Below are 19768 nucleotides of genomic sequence, written 5' to 3' on the forward strand. Positions count from 1 at the left end.
TGTGCCTACAAAATTGTTTGTGCCTACTGCTGCAGTTTGAGAATATCTGATACGCTTGTCTACCTAGCATAAACTGATTATTTGCCAGCAAGGCATGGTGTACGAAATCACACATAAAACAGACATTATAGAATTTATCGAAGGATAGTTTTGCTTTTGACTACTGTAGGTAAAGAGGATCGATAGAAGTCCTGATTATGTGCAATGGTTTTACCTAAATCCAATTGAAAAAGGATATATTTACTGAAAAGGACCAATCGCGAGAAAAGCCCATATGTTGACAAAAATGTACATACATTTCCCGTTTTTTTAGATTTTCTTGCATAGATGCATGATCTTTCTTTGAAGCTCGTTCCAGCTCGCGGTACTCGATTTCCTTTTGATTGATTTGCCATATGATATCTATAAAAATAGAAAAAGAAAACAAAATTCTTAATCAATTATTTTTAACAGACTCAGATATACAATTTAGCTATCCATTGAAAAATCTATCATTCGCTTTTTGTTCTTTAATTTTGAGGCAATCGTAAGTTCTATGAAGTATTAATTACTATTATTCTCATCGTTGCGGATAATCTGCAAATACGGGAGAGTGTCCGGTATACATTTTGATATAACTGATCATAAGCCATAATACATATCGTTCAACACGAAACGGCTTCTATAGCTTCATGGATGGCCCGTGACACAGTGGAATAAAATGGGACAAAACATCCAAAATGGATTTGAAATTTTTCAAGAAATATTATTTTCGTATGAATGTAGACAGTCCAAATAACTATATTCCAAAACATCAAAGCACTGTGAATAAAGGGTGTCCCACATCAAATTGCTTCACGGAAGAAACGCTGTAGAAAATTACCCACTGGGTATTTTCTCTTGAAAATTTGGGTAGAAGTAGTTCTGTTAAATAAGAGAATAACATTTTCTCCAATTACAGAATTCATCCAACGCGACGTCGTTGCCATTACGGTGGTAGTCCCGACGACTAGAGGAAAGCAGGAGATAGTCGTTGCGTCCGCCTACTTTCCAGGGGACAAGGACGAAAAACCACCGCCCGAGGTTGCTGAACTAGTGCAGTACTGCAGAGCAGTCAACAAGCCGTACGTGATAGGCTGCGACGCAAATGCGCACCACACGATATGGGGCAGCTCGGACACAAACAACAGGGGTGAGTACCTACTTGAATATCTTACTTCTAACGATGTCAATGTAATCAATGTAGGGAATGACCCCACCTTTATAAACGCTATCAGACAAGAGGTCCTAGACCTTACTCTATGTAGCGCCTCTATAGCTGAGAAAGTCAAAAATTGGCATGTCTCTGATGAACCAAGTTTATCAGACCACAGACACATCATTTTCGACATCGAGGCTAATCCTCTAAAGAGAGAACAATCCAGGAATCCGAGCAAAACCAATTGGAGTTCCTTTAGGGATCATCTGATTGCCTCACGTAATTCCTGTCACAATAATATACGAACTGCAGTTGAGCTGGATATCGCCGCTAGTGACCTGCAATGTAGGATCACAGACGCGTATAACACAAACTGTCCCGTAAACATGCGAACAGTTTCCCGTGATGTGCCCTGGTGGAATGAGACGCTTAGCCATCTCCGTCGGAAGGCAAGGAGTCTGTTCAACAGGGCCAAAATCACGTCTAACTGGGAAGACTACAGAGCTTCCCTCACCAAATACAACGCTGAGCTACGCAAAGCCAAAAGGAAATCACGAGTTAAATTTTGCGAAAGCATTCAAACTCTGCCAGAGGCTACGCGTCTGCAGAAAGCGATGTCCAAGGACCATTGCAATGGTCTAGGGCAATTGAAAAAAGAGGATGGGAGTCTCACTGTTACCACCAGGGAAACTCTGGAAGTTCTGATGAACACGCACTTCCCTGGTTCGACAGTGACCACTGGGCAAAACATAGGCGGGCAACAGTGGAATGGGTCATTACACAATGTGCCAAATGATTCGGTTCTACTTGCACGCCGATTGTTTACGGAGGCCTCGATCAATTGGGCACTCAGCTCTTTTGAACCAATGAAATCTCCAGGTCCGGATGGTATTCTACCCATTTTCTTACAAAAAACGGACGGTGTTATAATGTCCGAGCTCATCAACCTCTTTCGAGCCAGTTTCACTTTGGGATATATTCCGGAGAATTGGCGGAAAGTCAGGGTGGTGTTCATACCTAAGGCTGGCAAAAAAGACAAAACCATGCCTAAGGCTTTCAGACCGATAAGTCTGACTTCAACGCTTCTTAAGCTGATGGAGAAAATCACGGATAACTATATCCGCAATGAGTTTTTAAAAAACTCTCCGTTACATGTAAATCAACATGCATACCAACACGGTAAATCTACGGAAACCGCACTGCACTGCTTAGTGACGTTAATTGAGAAATCGCTCAAATATCAAGAGACGGCACTTTGTGCTTTTCTTGATATTGAAGGCGCTTTCGATAACACGTCTTTTGCGTCAATTAATACGGCTCTCTGTCAAAAGAGAATCGACCACACTACAATGAGTTGGATTTAAGCAATGCTCTCGAGCAGACAAATTACAGCATCATTGGGAGATACGTCGGTCACGATTTCGGTGATCAAAGGATGTCCACAGAGAGGAGCTCTCTCCCCCCTGCTCTGGTCACTGGTGGCCGACGCACTCCTTCGCAAGCTGTCACAGCTTGGTTATGAGACCATTGCTTACGCCGACGACGTTGTACTTATCGTCAGGGGAAAGTTTGACGCAGTACTGTCAAGTCGCTTGCAAGGAGCTCTAAACACCACCATGTTATGGTACTCACAAGAGGGACTTAATGTAAATCCCACCAAAACAGTCGTTATACCATTCACAAGGCGAAGGAAACATACCATTACTCCGCCTATACTGAATGGTGTCAGACTGGGCTTCAGTAATGAAGTCAAACACCTCGGAATAATTCTCGATAAAAAACTGAACTGGGCTGCCCACCTAGATTATGCTTGTTAAGAAAGCAACTTCGGCTATCTGGGCATGCAGGTCACTGTTTGGCAAAACCTGGGGATTGAAACCTCAACTAGCCTTCTGGTCATATACTACTATTGCACGGCCTAGGATAACCTATGCTGCAGTCGTATGGTGGCCAAAGGTGAATGAGGTGACAGCCCAAGCCAAACTAAACAAAGTTCAGCGCCTGGCCTGTCTTACAGTTACCAGTGCCATGCGTACAACACCTACTGCAGCCATGGAGGTAATGCTATGCTTACTGCCTTTGCATCTTCATGTGAAGGAGGAAGCAGAGCTCGGCGCACTACGGTTGCAAAGGAGTAAAACCTTACTCGAAGGTACGCATACTTCGGGAATTCAATCTGACACCCTTAGTAACTTCAGTCTCTGACTGCATGGAAGCCAGGCCCAATATGGACGTTCCATATGAGGTGATTGAAACAGATCGCTCAATGCGGAATAATGGAGGGCCAGATCTTCCATCTGGAACTATCTGTTTTTTACAGATGGTTCAAAAATGGGGGCCTGCACAGGCTCCGGAGTCTACGGACCCGGCATCAGGGAAACTATCTCATTAGGAAAGTGGCCCACCGTTTTTCAAGCAGAAGTATATGCCATATACATCTGTGCGACAATATGCTTGAAACGAAAGCACAGGCATGCGAAAATCGGTATCTTCACGGACAGCCAAGCAGCACTACTGGCTCTCAAGTCCGCCAAATGCGTGTCCAAATTAGTTTGGGAGTGCAGCACAGCATTGAGGGAACTCTCCTGTCAAAACAAAGTTTTATTACTTTGGGTGCCCGGTCACTGCGGAATCGAGGGCAATGAATTTGCTGACAACCTAGCAAGACAAGGATCAGCTCAGCAATTTATTGGTCCTGAACCGTTTCTGGGCACCTCCATATCCGCCGTGAAAGGCGAACTGATGACATGGGAAAAGCTAGAAATAGCATCCCGTTGGAATCAAACACAGGGTTGTAGACAAGCTAAACAGTTTATCTACCCAAACCCTGCAGTAGCTAAAAAACTACTCCATTTAACTCGTAGTGAACTACGCACGATCACGGGACTCCTAACAGGACACAGCCCCGCTCTTTATCATTTAAAGAATATCGGCAAGGTATCATCTGACACCTGCCGCTTTTGTAACTCTGAACCTGAAAGTTCAGCGCATCTGCTCTGCTATTGCGGAGCTCTTGCATTATCAAGGCACAACTTCTTAGGAAGTTTCCTTCTTACTCCATATCAGGTATGGAGCCTAAATCCCAAAATGGTCATTGGCTTTATAAATCATGTAGTACCGAATTGGGGCACAGGATTACAACTATTCCGCTCAACTCCATCAATGGGTATGAGCGATCCGTAAACTGTGTACAGCAATTGGGGCCTGCCACAAAAGACGATCATTAAGACTGTCGCAGTGGCCTTTTAACCCAATGCCCTTCTGGCATACAAAAAAAAGGTATGACTGTATCAGTGAAACAGCACAATGCTTACTTACTTAGGTGGCTTGCCGTCCTAAGACAAAGCCTGTTGAACAAAGTTTCTCCATGTAATTCGGTTGAGGGTTACCACTCTCCAATTTCTCGGACACCGAGTACTCTCCGTCAGATCTCGCTCCACCTGGTCAAACCAATTTACTCGCTGCGCTCGTGGTCGTCTTGTTCCTACCGGATTTGAGGCGAACACTATCTTTGCAGGGTAGTTGTCCGGCATTCTTGCAACAAACCCCGCCCATCGTATCCGTCCAGTTTTAGCCACCTTCTGGATACTGGGTTCGCCATAGAGCTGTGCGATTTCATGGTTCATTCTCCACCTCCATACTCCGTTCTCCTGTACGCCGCCGAAGATCGTTCTTAGCACTCGTCGTTCGAAAACTCCGAGCACTCGCAGGTCCTCCTCGAGCATTGTCCATGTTTCATGCCCGTAGAGAACAACCGGTCTAATAAGCATTTTGTACAGGGTGCACTTTGTACGGGGACTTAGTCTGCTCGACCGCAATTGCTTGTGGAGCCCATAGTAAGCACGACTTCCGCTGATAATACGCCTCCGAATCTCACGGCTGGTATCATTGTCCGCCATTACCAGTGAGCCAAGGTAGACAAACTCATCGACTACCTCAAACTCATCGTCGTCGATCAATATACTGCTGCCCAAGCGGTGTCGTTCGGCCTTGGTTCCGCTGGCCAGCATGTACTTTGTTTTAGAAGTATTTACCTTTAACCCAATCTTTTCTGCTTCGCGTTTTACCCAAGTAACAATTCCAAGTTTTATTACGTTCGTATAGTGGTTTTTATGACCAATTTCATAAAACCGCTAATAAAACTATAATAACTATAATAAACTATAATAAAAACCCGATTTAATCCACCTAGTGGTGAAAGGAACCTTTGTTATACGGTCTTACTTGCTATTTGAGATAGAAATCGACACGTCTTCGGAGTATAATTCATCTATTGGTTAACGTTACGTAGCGCGTTGCTTTACATAAAATTTTTGAAAATTGAATAAGTTTGCAAAATGTGAACAAAATATGACCACTTATAAATTTTGATAGATCCTTTTTTCATGAAAGTGCTGAGTAAGGATAAGTAAGTTGTTAATAATTTGAGTAAGTGCAAGTAAAGGTAAGTTGTAAGAGCAAATATTATTCTTTAACATATACATTGCGTAGTAAAGGTCTAGTTTATAGATTTTTGAACTATGCATAATTTCCTGTAATGCCTATTTGATTCACACCAATAAAGTTTTCCAGAATAAATTTCATCAATTTTTATTAACCTTCGGCTACTCACGCTTTTGTATTTTGTATAACACGTGTCAGTTTTTAAACGCCACATTGTTATAAAGTTACTATTCGTTGTGTAACTAACGTATATTCTTCAATAAACTTGTTATGAGCAAAATGTCATAATTATTCAATGCATTAATACTTTAAATTGTTGGGAAAATAGATCAGCATAAACTGACATCACAGAAATGAAGCATCAGCATATGAAGTGTACCGGAATTGGCCCAACTGGAATTTTTTCTCGTTTCTTCATATGGAAAAATGGTGTCTATATGCATCAAAACAATCAGCAATAATGTAAAATATTTAACATGTATCCGGCTGTTGGTAGTCGAGTAATTCGGGGTCAAAATTAGGGTATTTTTTATAATCAAAGTTCTACAGTTCCAACGTACAAGCAAACGTAGAGGTATACTATATTCAGAAAAATTATGTATTTTTACTATTTGTGCAACTTTGTAATATATGGAAAAGCCATACAACAATTACGAAAAGAGCTAAAATAAAAAACTGATTTCACCAATTCATATACAATAAATAAGATTTTTCTAGTTTCGCTGAAGAGATAGAGGGTTACTGTCTTCAGCAAAATTTCTTGTAATAATATGCTCTAAAACTTTGCAGAATACATCAATGTGTTATATTGAAACTGAAGAAAAATGTTTTTTTTATTTCTCTTTTAGGGGGATTAATCAAAATTTAAATTGCACCAGACGATAGAATTTTCAATTTCAAGAAATTCTTCCAAAGGTTCGATAAACTTAAAACCAAGTTTTCCCAGTCAAAACTCTAGTGCGCATGTCTTTTTGGCTTTGGGCCATTGTGCGCGCGAGTAACCGTATTACAAAAGTTGGCGCGAGTGTTGGAGGGTTAATATCTTTTGATCGGCAAAACCAATTCTACTGAAATTTTGCAGATATATTTGCAGCATTAAAATCTCTAATTTGATGCAAAAATAATTCAAACTAGATAAATCATCCTAGATGAAATAATTATAAATTATTGTAAATTTTAATGTGTTGTATTCAATTGCTCATAACTTTCAAATTAAACGTCCAATCAAAAAACAAATCAATAGTGATCTATTAGGCTATGTTACCTTTCAAATGAGACTAATAGCGCCTAAGTCGGTTTAGCCATCTTTAAGAAACAGGCGATAATTATTACCTTGTCAAAACAGGTTTTTTTAGGATAACTTTTAAACTACTTGTTTGTTTTCAATAAAATTTACCCGAAAAATTTAGCATTAACAAGAGCTTTCATTCGATACCAAGACCGTTGCAATCAGTCATTTGGTTCCGGAGAAAATCGTGTCACGTAATTTTCACGTTTTTACTTATAACTTTTAAACGAAATGTCGGACCTCGAAACAATTCAATAGTGATATACTAGGCAATAATACCTTTCAAATAAAAGTAATAGCGAACAAATCGGTTCAGCCATCTCCGAGAAACAGGCGATAGAAAAGTTGCGCCCCGCACATACATACACACATACACACACACACACACACAGACATTGCTCAGTTCGTCGAACCCTATCGATTGATATATGTGGCTCGGCCCTCCGGGCCTCGGATCAATTTCGTATTTTTCGACCAATTCCTAAACCTTTGTTATAGTATAACAAAGGTAAAAAAAGCTTTTCGCTTTTCGCATTGCGCTTTCGCTTTTCTGGCAAAAGCTAAATAAGTTCATTAGCTTTGTCAACTAGAAAATATATCCGTGAGCAGAAAAGTTTAGGTTTTACTGACAGATCATTCTGAACGATTTGGTTTATAGCGACCAGAATAAAATATCCCATAGAACATTTATTAAATTTTAAGAAATTCATTGGTTTGCAGCATGTGCGCATTTAATTTCATCGTGCATGTTAATATGATAGGTCGATAAAATCAGCGGGTCACTTAAATTTTGCAATTTTCGAAAACTAGTTATTTTAACAAATTGAAAATATTCAGTTAGTCAATCTCAATTTCTACCAAAATCATTTTAGTTGCTTCCTCTGACAGGAAAACCGATTGTTAATAAAAAAAAATTCTGCAAAACACTGCTTTGATGAATTGTTGTTTGCGAGTTAAAACAATATACTTGAATATGGCAATATGGCTTCGCATAAAAAAATGATTTTGGTGTTGAGCTTTGGTATTCTTCATAATAGCAGCAAAAAAACTGTTTGGTCAGAGTATTACCGTTTTAAGAGCTCTATAAAACTAACAGATTTATTGCGGTTTGACAAGTAACCGCGATAAGATTAATTTTCATTGGTGCGCCATTTTGTATTGCCACGCCACACTTATGGTAAGTTTATAAGAGACGTGGTGCAGCCAATAGGGTTTAACGTGGTAATATAAGCAACCACAATAAATTTGCTTTATTAACAGTTTAGTTATGGTTTTCTAGCTAGCTATAAGTGTGTTTGGACTCGTATCCTCTGGGTATTGCGTAATACCACAATGAAACCACAGGTAACGATTAAATCTTTATAAAATTCAAGTAAAACCAAGTGGCTTTAGAATTGTTTAGAGAATTGTTACTTGGGTCTGGTGTACTGTTCAGCTACCGCCACAGATGTTCTGCCGATAATATCCATGTCATGGGCAAAGCAGACAAATTGACTACATTTGTTGAATATCGTGCCCCGCGTGATGATATCCGCTCGGTTCATAACACCTTGTAGCACTATGTTGAACAGCAAGCATGAAAGACCATCACCTTGATTGTGTGATTCGAATGAACTTGACAGTCCACCCGAAATCCGAACACAGCACTGTGTACCATCCATCGTAGATTTAATCAGTTTGATGAGCTTCCTGGGGAAGCTGTTCTCGTCCATGATGTTCCATAGTTCTTTCCGGTCGATGGTCTCATATGCGGCTTTGAAGTCAACGAACAAATGATGCGTGGGAACTCTGTTCACGGCCCTTTCGGAGGATTTGCCGCAGTGTGAATATTTGATCCGTTATAGACCGACCTTCGACGAAGCCGGCTTGATAAGTTCCCACAAATCTGTTTGCAATTGGTGATAGTCGGCGGAAAATGATTTGGGACAGCACTTTATAGGCGGCATTGAGAACGGTGATCGCTCGATAGTTCTCACAGTCCAACTTGTCGCCCTTTTTATAGATCGGGCAGATAACCCTATCTTTCCACTCCTCCGGTAGCTGTTCCGTATCCCAAATTCTAACAATTAGTCGGTGCAGACAAACGGCCAGCTTTCCTGGTCCCATTTTAATAAGTTCCGCTCCGATGCCATCTTTCCCAGCTGACTTGTTGTTCTTTAGCTGCATGATGGCCTCCGTAACTTCGCCTATCGTTGGGGCTGGCACCTCTTCTCCGTTTGTTGCACCGTCGAAATCGCTTTCCCCGCCGCCATGGTTCTCCGCCTGGGCGCCTTCAGGTGTTCGTCGAAGTGCTGCTTCCACCTATCCGTCACCTCACGATCGTCCGTCAGAATACTGCCAGTCTTATCCCGACACATTTCGGCTCGCGGCACAAAGCCTTTGCGGGATCCGTTCAGTTTCTGGTAGAACTTTCGCGTTTCCTGGGAACGATGCAGCCGCTCCAACTCTGCATATTCCTGCTCTTCCAAGTAGCGCTTTTTCTCCCGAAAAATTTGGTTTCGCTGCATCTTCTTCTGTTTGTGCCTTTCCATGTTCTGACGCGTGGCATCTGGGCCGCCCGCGCAGCGTTCTCCTCAACCATCACCCTGCTACATTCATCGTCAAACCAATCGTTCCGCTGATTCCGGGCCACATGCCCGATGGAGCTCTCCGCTACACTGCTGATGGCTGTTTTGATAGTGTTCCAACAGTCCTCGAGAGGGGCTTCGTCCAGCTCATCTTCTTCCGGCAGCGCAGCTTCGAGTGAATGCGCGTAGTTTGCGGGGACGTCTGGCTGCTTCAGCAGCGCGAGATCTAACCGAGGCTGGCATCGGTACCGAATGTGGTTCATAACGGATTCTGTCTGATTTGGTGACCTCCAGGTGTATTTGTGATGGATTCTGTATTTGTATTTGTGATGGATATCGCCCATCACTATGAAAGCTGTACCCAGCTTGTGTGTGTTGCCGCAACTCTAATAGATGGTATGTCCATCTCTAAACGTACGTACCGTTGAGCTCTACCAGCACACGTCCTGCAGCGCTACGACGTCGAACTTGCGGCTCTTCAATACGTCGGAGAGCACTCGAGTGCTCCCTTAGAAGTTGAGAGATCGGCAGTTCCACGTCCCGAGTTTCCAATCCATAGTCCTTTTTCGTCGCGTGGGCCTATTCCGATTGTTCCAGTAAGAATTTCCTTGTTCTTCGTTCCGTGCTTTAGTATTTTTCGTGGTGACGGCTTGCAAAGCCTGCTACACCAACCCCTGTTTCGACGGAGGGCCAACGAAGCTCGAAAGAGCCCTCTTTTCCTGTCGGCATACGACCTTGACTTCCACCGGGGTTGGTTACCCGATCTCTACCAAAATTGCTCGTATTCCGGCTGGTACCACGAGAAGGTAGGAATAGGAGTTGCTGAATAAGAGGCTATGAACCACTGTAGGATCTATTTTATGCCTACACGTGCACAAGGCACCAACGGTACGCATTATTCAGCCGTTTACCAATAAACAGCACCATGGCTAAATCCAAAACTAGAATGGAGCTTTATGCATAGACACCGATGGGACGCCGGAGGACAACTAGAACTGCATTCTGTTTTTTATCTACTACTGTTGCGATATCGTCGTAAACTCCCCTATTATTCCCCCCCCCCTGTTTTTACATTTTTTTGTCTTCTGAAGCCAGCTTGTTGCGCAGAAAGTAGATTATAACGTTCCAAGCACGAGGAGATCTATGCCTTGATATTTTTTTCAAATGCTTTTGACAATCCACAGAGTAGACTAAACGGCCTCAGATTGTCTATATAGTGTAAAGTTTTCTTTTTCGACAAAGGAATCACTTTTGCATTTTTTCATTGTGTTGGGAATGTTGACGTCGCGATGATCATATTAAACAGATGAGTAATCTGATTGATTACGAGGTGCATAATAATTTTCAAAAATTTTGTCTGGATGCCATCCGATCCAGGCGCATTTGATTTAATATCAAAAATAGGATTGATGACCTTCTCTATCATCGTCACGTATTGGTATAACGACTTCGGCTACTCTAGTGTAACAATTAGCAAAAGCATTGTTCACTTCATCCGTATCATGTGTACTAATCGCCTGCGACTTGTTTCTTCCAACGCCTAATGTCTAAGCTTTTTCCAAAATGTACTTAAGGACGCAGAAAAATTGAAGCATCTAATCAGTCTGTCATGCTTTGCTCGCCGAATGAGCAAGGTAATTCTGTTTCTCAGCCTCTTGAGTAAGTTTCGCTTCACTTCTTTGCGCTCAGGCAATAATACCTTCCAATCTCTGTACACAGAATTTCTGTCTTTCTGTCTGTATGTTCCTTATGGAGTCGGATACTACTGAACTAATCAAGCAAATGGAACCAAATTTGGCATGTTGGGGTTTTTGGAGGCAAGAATTTTTTCTATGGTGAATTAGGACCACTCCCCTATGGTGATTAGGGGGGGGGGGGCTCCTATACAAATGAAATACAAATTTTCTCATAACTCAAGAACTAATTTTTGGAGACAGGTTTTTTTTCTATGGTGTACTCCCGAGTAGCAATTCCAAAGCCATTTGGTTTTACTTAAATTTTATAAAGGTTTTATTACGATATTAATCATTACTTCTAGCTTTATTTAGGTATTGCACAATATCAAGAGGATATGAGTCCAAACACGCTTATAGCTAGCTAGAAAACCATAATAAAACTGTTAATATTCATATTCAAATATTTTGTTTTAGCTCGCAAACAAAAATTTATCAAAGGAAAGTGTTTTTCAGAAAGAAAGTTATTATCAATCGGTTTTCCTGTCACAGGAAGCAACTAAAATGATTTTGCTAGAAATTAAGATTGACTAACTGAATATATTTATTTTGTTAAAATAACCAGTTTTCGAAAATTGCAAAATTTCAGTAGCGCGATGATTTTATCCACCTATCATATCAATATGCACGATTAAATTGAATATGAACATGATGCAAACCAACGAAATTGCTTAAAATTTAATAAATATTCTACGGGATATATTATTCTGGTTGCTATAAACTAAATCGATCAGAATGATCTGACAGTAAAACTTCGACTTTTCTGCCATAAGTATTTTCAAGTTGACGAATCTGGCGAACTGGATTTAGCTTTTGCGAAGAGCGAAGAGCGAAAAGCGAAAAGCTTTATTAAATTATGGCGATGGCTGTTAATCAGTGAAAGCTTAATCGGTTTTATTGCTGCTTTCAGCAGAGCGTTATACGACTACTTGAGCTTATAACCTGATGCTTATAGCGGTTATGAAAACATTCTGAGGAGTGGGCCACTTGGTCAGAAAGCAGTTTTATAGCGGTCATCAGAAAGTTCTGGTGGAGCTCACAGTTTTACTAGCGGTTTTATGAAATTGGTCATGAAAACCACTATAGGAACGTAATAAAACTTGGAATTGTTAGTTGGGCTGAGACCCTTCCTTCCTTTTAGAGGGGGGCTCCTATACAAATGAAACACAAATTTCCTCATAACTCGAGAACTAATACAAATAAAACAGAAATTTTTGCGTAACTAAAAAACTAATCGAACTAGAGAAATTTTAGACTTTTCCATAAATCATTAGTCAATAACAAGACCACTACACCAAAAACTACATTCAAAATATTATGCACATAACTAATAGTAAATTTCCATAAAAAATTCCACATGATTATCATGAGCCGCATATAAACACCTCCCAGAAATACACATAAACATTATACGCATATGAATAGAATGTGCAATTATACACATAAAAATTATACGCATATGAATAGTATGTGCAAATTTTTCGCGTGCACATCTATTTATATAAGAGGCTTATAAGTATAATCAATATATATAGAATGCCAGTGTCGCTGGTGTTTCATGGATATTTTGGTGGCAAACATGTTGCCGGTTCGTGTCTTGGATACGGGAACTACATTGTCAAATTGCCCAATAGAAAATTATTCCTGCCGACGAAATATCCCGAAACGACAAAATCGGGTGATTTATCCTACGTGATTTATGGAAAAGGAGGAAGGATTTTTTATTGGGTTGCCTTTTCAGTTTGACAATCAGATTCCCGTTTCGAATCGAGCACTCACACATACGCGCATACAATGTAAATACATAATTTTTAAATGTGTGATGTTTACCACGAGCACTGCAGCGACACTGGCATTTAATATCTTTTGATTCTAGTGGCTTATACCTGTACCGAAAACTAGGTCTCTGATAGGACGTCATAAGAGGCTTATCGGTAACTAAAAACAGGTCCCTGAAAGGACATCATGCTTTCGTAGGAATGGGTTGTATTCTCAGTCACCTCACTTGCTGGCTGCTGGACTGCTCGATTGCTCAACTGGTTGACTAGACTGCTCGACTGGACTGGTCGATTAGACTGCTCGATTTGATTGCTCGACTGGACCGCTTGACTGAACTGCACGACTTAACTGTTCGATTCGACTGCTCGACTCAACTGCTTGATTGGACAGATCGACTTGACTGCTTGACTGAACAGCTCGATTTAACTGCTCGAGTGGACTACTCGATTCGACTGCTTGACACATTTGCTTGACTTACTACTCGACCCGACTACTCGACTTAACTGCACGATTGAACTGCTCGACAGGACTGTTCGATTCGACTGCTCGACTGGACTGCTTGACAGGACAGCATAATTTATCTGCTCGACTCAACTGTTCGATTCGACGCTCGACTCAACTGCTTGATTCCACTGCTCGAGGGACTACTCGACTCATCTGCACGACTCCACTGCTCGACTCAACTGCTCAACCCGATTGCTCGATTCAACTGTTCGACTAGACTACTCGATTTGATTACTCAACTCAACTGACAGCTTGATTTAACAGCTCGACGTAACTGCTCGAGTACGCCACTCAACCCGACTGCTCGACTCAACTGCTTGGTTTAACTGTTTGATTCGAAAGCTCGACTTAACTGCTCGACTGGACTACTCGACTGAACTGCTCGACTCAACTGTTCGACTTAACTGCTCGACTGAACCGACTGAACCGCTTGACCCGACTGCTCGATTAAACTGCTCGAGTAGACTGCTTGATTTAACTGATCGACTTGACTGCCCGACTCGACCACTCCAATAAACTGCTCTACTCGACTGCTTGACTCAACTGTTGAATCAGACCGGACCAAGTCGCAAAATTTTTATAAATGAGTTAATTATAGCAAACGATCTAGAATTTTCTAAGCAACATTTTATTCTAATCAGACTATATAAATGTTGCAAACAGCCAGAAGTTTTTATTCAGTTAAATAAAATCGACCATAAAAACTATTTCTTTCAGTCTCCGGCTATGACTCTTTTATGTACAACATCTTAGAGCTATATTATGCAATATAAGAACTCACCCAAGTAACAATTCCAAGTTTTATTACGTTCGTATAGTGATTTTCATGACCAATTTCATAAAACCGCTAATAAAACTATGAGCTCCAACAGAACTTTCTGATGACCGCTATAAAACTGCTTTCTGACCAAGTGGCCCACTCCTCAGAATGTTTTCATAACCGCTATAAGAATCAGGCTATAAGCTCAAGTAGTCGCTTCACGCTCTGCTGAAAGCAGCAATAAAACCGATTAAGCTTTCGCTGCTTGACAGCCATCGCCAAAATTAAAAAAAAGCTTTTCGCATTGCGCTTTCGCTTTTCTGTCAAAAGCTAAATAAGTTCACTAGCTTTGTCAACTTGAAAATATATCCATGAGCAGAAAAGTTTAGGTTTTACTGACAGATCATTCTGATCGATTTGGTTTATAGCGACCAGAATAAAATATCCCATAGAATATTTATGAAATTTTAAGCAAATTCATTGGTTTGCAGCATGTGCGCATTTAATTTCATCGTGCATGTTGATATGATAGGTCGATAAAATCAGCGGGCCACTGATATTTTGAAATTTTCGAAAACTGGTTATTTTAACAAATTGAAAATATTCAGTTAGTCAATCTCAATATCTAGCAAAATCATTTTAGTTGCTTCCTCTGACAGGAAAACCGATTGTTAATAAAAAAAGAAGTTGTTACGTCTGTGTGCGTTCCTGTATGTCTGTGTATTGACACATATTTGAAAAGCCAGGAGTAACCGTTTCCAGGGTCTTTGTTTAGTAAAGTGGAGGAGCACCTCTTGTAAATCTCTAAAATTTCCGTTACATCCATCTTCCACGCAGAGCAGTTGGTTACTACTTTTGTCAATGGTCAGCGGATGGTTGTCAATAAAAGACAGACACATGGAGAAGATCTGATCTACCGAAATTAAAAATACGTTATCCATTGTTAAAAAAAATTAGTGTACATTTGAAAACGGTCCGTAATCGACTGTTCGGCGAAGCTTTCGTTTGACGTCGAAACAGGAGCATTGTACGGCTATCATGTCAACTTTGCGGATGCATCTCTTGTTTCTACCAATCAACTTTTTGCAATTTGTGGTTCTCCAGTTATTTTTGTACACCAAGGAATTCAAAATCCCGAAGAAATCTTCGATTGGGCGCACTGAGATAGATTTTTCGGGTCGTGGTTTTTGGGTAAAAATGGGATCGATTGGGTATTCAGGAACGATTGTGTTTTTTTTGGCTTAATGCGATGATGCTCCATCGGGCTAAACACGTATTGTCCATCTGCATAATGCTTTTGTAGGAACGGGATTTTCTTCAAACATTCACATGGTGCATCTTAATCGATAGCCAAACCAGAGGGCTTTTTGTTGAGGAAACGAGAAAGAGAACGATGTCCTTCTGCGTCCATAATTTTGGCTGGTCTTACACTACCTTGCTTGCGAATAGTTGTTGGGCATCTTAGGATATGGTAAACAGTCGAAGCCGCAACATATTCGCTTTTTAAATGTTGTACCGTACACTTTTTCCCGAGATTTCTGTGGCAGTTCGTTGAACTGTACAATGCGCTCTCAAATGGTTCTTGATTCGACGTCATTTTAAGTAAAACAAGACAAGCATAAACAAAACAAATAACTACAAGGTATACAGCCCTAAGGGTTGTACGAAAGGGTGACGTAGGACTATATCAGATCATTAGATTAAAGACTAATGTACACTGCATTTCTGGCATATGTATGTTTATAGGAATCTATGAGTGCCATTAAGGGAAAAAGTGAAATACAGTCACCCCAGTATTATGGGCCACCCAGTATTATAGGCCAGTCTATACTTTACGTTAGTTTTATACGTAACAAATTAATATTTAACTATCGAGTATGAGTTCAATAGATAGCAGCAACATTCTGCTGCATGGTTGACAGCAATACACTCAGTTCCAATGCGTTAATTTTCTTAATTTTCTAGTCTAGTCTAGATAGTTGTCAGTTGGCTCCAATCGACTTTCGATTTGTTGTTATTTTTGCGGTTGTTATAAACGGTTGTAAATTAGGGTTTTTTTCTAATTCCCATCGTAATAAGTAAAGCCATTCTAATTTTCATCATTTGTTAAATGGATTTGATGAATACTTCAAAAGTTCTTGTGCTGAGTTGACTAAAACACACTTACCTTCCGATCCGTGAACTTTGAAACCACTGAAAAGCGACTATTAAAGCATATTATTGAAATTACGCAACTGACTTTATTGCTAAGATTCGTCGTACCGTTTTTAAATCCGTCCATCAAAATTTTTCATCGTCCGAACTAAAAATCACAACAATGTTTACGAAGCTAACGCGCATGTATTTTGTGTAGGACGGCATGCCAAATGTTATTCTACAAAATTTCTGGAGGTCAGGCAAGTTTTCCTGGCTGTATAATAACGACGATGCCTTGCGTGAGTTATTTTCATTTATGAATGACGGAAATTAAAACGATTAGTCGACATTGTCTTCTTCGTCGCACGAAAAAACGTAGGAAATTTGCTGGTAGGACTTCTTTAATGATAAAAAGCTTTTAAATAGATCTCAGCTCACTTTGATTCCCTAAAATATTAGGGAATAACTAGTTTTGCATTCTGTGTCATAAAAATGCTGATATTTTTAATAATTTGTGTTGGGTAGGACGGGAATAGGCAATTATGACGATGTAGCAACATACCCTATAAGCTGAATAACGGCGTAAAGTTGTGTGTCTGAGCGTAAAATGGATGGAAATTGAGGGAATAGGTATGTATTCATAGAATTACGGTGAAACCACCTAGAAAAATGCATTTTCCGCTATAATATACGAAATTAAACAATGGCCCATAATACTGGGAGCAAATTTGACTTTTCCCAGTATTACGGGTCAAGCATATAGATCAACAGTATTCGCTGTTTTTGACTATAATTACGTGCAAGGAAAATCAAGATACAGAAATCGAAGCTCCATGATCCTGATATATTGCATTACGCTCTTGATTTACCAAGACAAACCGAAAAAATTCGGGAAGTTGCAAACGATCACAATCTACCGTACAGTACAGTTCCGCGTTATTTTTGGAAACCACCCAAAACTAATAAGCCAGGACCAAATACGTTTCTTCTTCTTTACTTAGTTGGCTTGCCGTTCTAAAACAAAGCCTGATGAACAAAGTTTCTCCAATGCACTCGGTTGTAGGCCAACACTCTCCAATTTCTCAGACTCTCTCTACCTAGTCAAACCATCTTGCTTGCTGCACCCCTGGTCGTCTTATTCCTACTGAATGTGAGGCAAATACTTTGCAGGGTAGTTGTTCGGCATTCTTGCAAGTTGTCCTGCCTATCGTATCCGGATAGCATTTTGTACACTTGGTTTGTCATGTACTATCCTGGAGGCCATCACCTTGATGAAGCCCTCTGCGTAATTCGAATGAACTTGACAATCTACTCGAAATCCGAACACAGCACTGAGTACCATTCATCATAGATTGAATCAGTTAAATTAGCTTCCTGAAGAAGAAGCAAAAATTGATTCTAATCTCAACTCACTCAGACAGTTGCTGAGTACAGTACAAGATACAATAAGATCACTAAATTGCGAGAACTGCACACACACACACACACACACACACACACACACACACACACACACACACACACACACACACACACACACACACACACTCACACACACACACACACTCACACACACACACACACACACACACACACACACACACACACACACACACACACACACACACACACACACACACACACACACACACACACACACACACACACACACACACACACACACACACACACACACACACACACTCACACACACACACACTCACACACTCACACACTCACACACTCACACACTCACACACTCACACACTCACACACTCACACACTCACACACTCACACACTCACACACTCACACACTCACACACTCACACACTCACACACTCACACACTCACACACTCACACCAGGGATGGTTCGATCACTTTGACTCAATTTTGATTCATTTGACACTACCGTCTCAGCCGAGCAAAATTTGACAAATTGATGTATGGGACGTTTGTAGATAATAACTAGATCTACAATTTTGCTAAATAAAGTGTTGCTGTAACTTTTGTAGTTACGGCGCTACAATGTTAGTACCTCTTTAATAACTAAATGAACGTTGTAGATCTAGTTATTATCTACAAATGACCCATACATCAATTTGTCAAACTTTGCTCGGTTAGGACGCTACTGTCAAATGAATCAAAATTGAATCAAAGTGATCGAACCATCCCTGACTCACACACTCACACACTCACACACTCACACACACACACGCGCGCGCTCGCTTTTCTTTAAATAAAACCAATTTTGTTTTACTGACCCATAATACTGGGAGCATTGACCCATAATTCTGACCAGGTTTAAAAGTGGCCCATAATACTGGGAATGGAACATGCTTACATTTTGTTATTTTGCAAAAAAATGTGTGATTTTGTAATAAGTTTGCCTACAGAACATCAAATTATGATATATTTATAATCAATTAAGTTATAAATAAACTGTAAATTATTTAAATCTGTGTTTCTACCAATAATTTTGTAACATCATCATGCTTAACTGGCCCATAATACAGGGATGACTGTATTCAGATTCAATTCTTCATTGAATGCAATGGTGGCTTTGAAAATACGTGAACGGGGGTTCATAAGTACAACGCCTACAACCATTGAGATATAGAGATTTCGTTTAAAAATCACTTGTGTGCATCATAAAGATTGAAAAAGTAATGAATGACAAGCCCACAGATTATCGTATTAAATATGAGTAAGCGTAGCTTGACATGTTTCAATAATCTTTCTTTAACCCCCTTGTGGCCTATAAAAGGGCCATTGGTTACAAATAACATTAAAGCCAAAGCACGTTCATCGCAAATATGATGTGCCATTCGAATGTCCTTCTCTTTTGACATGAATGGCAACAGGTACGTAAGTTAGCGGCATCGATTCACTGTTTTTTGCTCCGAGAAGGTTTTACTAGTTTACTTTCACATCTTACCGCTTGTTACAAAGCAGAAAATATGGCACTTACGTAAAAATTTCTGTTTTATTTGTATGAGAGTCCTTATCCTCCTACCACAGGGTTGAGGGGTCTCAAACCAACGTAAAATAAATTCATGCCTCCAAAAACCTCCACATGCCAAATTTAGTTCTAAAGTTATAAGAAATTTGTATTTTATTTGTATGGGAGCCCCCCCTACCGCCTCTTAGAAGGGGAAGGGGTCTCAGTACACCACAGAAAAAAATATTACCTTAAAAACCCTCACATGCCAAATTTGGTTCCTTTTGCTTCATTAGTTCTCGAGTTATGAGGAAATTTGTATATTATTTGTATGGGAGCCCCCCTCCTATAGACTGGAGGGGTCACAATCCACAATAGAAAAAATTCTTGCCTTCTAAAACCTCCACCCAAATTTGGTTCCATTTGCTTGACAAGTTCTAG

The 19768-nt window shown here is 40.4% G+C and overlaps 1 protein-coding gene across 1 annotated transcript in view; it reads right to left on the reverse strand.

Annotated features, from left to right (window-relative positions):
- Nucleotides 1-19768, reverse strand: part of LOC128735967 (cilia- and flagella-associated protein 45) — a 345167-nt gene that overhangs the window by 78958 nt on the left and 246441 nt on the right. The window contains exon 5 of the mRNA XM_053830451.1: nt 297-402. Within this exon, the coding sequence (XP_053686426.1) occupies nt 297-402 (106 nt within the window). The remainder of the gene's footprint in view (nt 1-296; nt 403-19768) is intronic.

Source organism: Sabethes cyaneus, chromosome 2 (genome assembly GCF_943734655.1).
Source record: "Sabethes cyaneus chromosome 2, idSabCyanKW18_F2, whole genome shotgun sequence".
NCBI classification, from domain to species: domain Eukaryota; kingdom Metazoa; phylum Arthropoda; class Insecta; order Diptera; family Culicidae; genus Sabethes; species Sabethes cyaneus.